We start from the raw sequence: 969 nt of genomic DNA on the forward strand, positions 1-969 counted from the left end.
AATACCATGTAGGAAAAAAAACCAAAAAAAAAGTGGACTTCACTTCATCATAACACTATGTTAAAAATGAAGGTTAATGGAACAAGAAGAATGAGGGTTCATGAGACGTTCATTCACAAAATGAAAACAGATAAGTAAAACCCTTTCAAGGGTCGTTTCCAGACTTATGCTGTGATGCTGTGAAATTAACCAGGAAATCTTTTACTCACCAGCAGCGCAGGCAGCTAAGACCTTTTCACTCTTGCACAGCTTTTTTGCTACAAGATGTGTACAATTTCTGTATTTCTAACAAAACAAAACAAAACAACACACTTGTATCACTGGAAACATTTAAATTCTTTGTCTATTTATACACAACTAACCTATTGCACAATCCTTTCTTCTAAGGCTTGCATTTTTACTTCCTGCTCAAACCCTCTTTGCTGTTTTTTAATGAACAATACCTTACTCTCTATAAAAACACAGTTCAGCTTGAACAGACATTTGAGCAGTGCCTTCTTCTCTTGTTTTTTAAATCCAGTTATTTGTATTATCCTTTTCTGGCTGCCACTTGCCATCTGTTGAAAGAGAGAACAATCAAAAGGGAACATTAACTCACAAAATATACACCATGAAAAGTTGCTTGCAAGGCCTGACTAGTATTTACTACTTCTCTTCCAATAAAATGGGAAAACACACCAAAAGGAATGAATACTGGTACAACACATTTTAGCTCTCACTGCCTGCCGCAGCAAAGACACCTGAAAGGCGGTAACGGACTAGCCTGAGACCCTCAAACTGCAGCCTGCAGTGGGCCGAGCCCCCAGGTCTGGCATCTCCTCTCCGCACCCAAATGCCCGGAGGTTCAGTCCTTCGAACCCCTGCTCCGCTGTCGGAAGTGCGGGCCGACCTCCCATCGCCCCGCAGGGGGAACCCCGCCGCCCCGATGCGCCACCGAGGCGCGGCGGGGGGGGGGGGGCGGCCCCCCCA

General features: G+C 44.5%; 1 protein-coding gene across 3 annotated transcripts in view; it reads right to left on the reverse strand.

Annotated features, from left to right (window-relative positions):
• The window catches only part of SLF1 (SMC5-SMC6 complex localization factor 1), a 33,980-nt gene extending 33,017 nt beyond the window's left edge, over positions 1-963 (reverse strand). Inside the window, exons 1-2 of one of the 3 annotated variants that reach the window (XM_008634623.2) lie at positions 444-962; positions 210-285 (exon numbers count right to left, since the gene is read on the reverse strand). In XM_008634623.2, the coding sequence (XP_008632845.2) occupies positions 210-285; positions 444-590 (223 nt within the window). In that variant the 5' untranslated portion in view covers positions 591-962. Of the gene's footprint in view, positions 1-209; positions 286-362 lie in introns of all 3 variants that reach the window. The other 2 variants (XM_017735434.1, XM_017735433.1) reach the window with 2 other exon arrangements.
• Between the last annotated feature and the right edge of the window lie 6 nt (positions 964-969).

The sequence above is a fragment of the Corvus brachyrhynchos genome, unplaced genomic scaffold (genome assembly GCF_000691975.1).
Source record: "Corvus brachyrhynchos isolate BGI_N302 unplaced genomic scaffold, ASM69197v1 scaffold22, whole genome shotgun sequence".
In the NCBI taxonomy this organism is placed as follows: Eukaryota; Metazoa; Chordata; class Aves; order Passeriformes; family Corvidae; genus Corvus; species Corvus brachyrhynchos.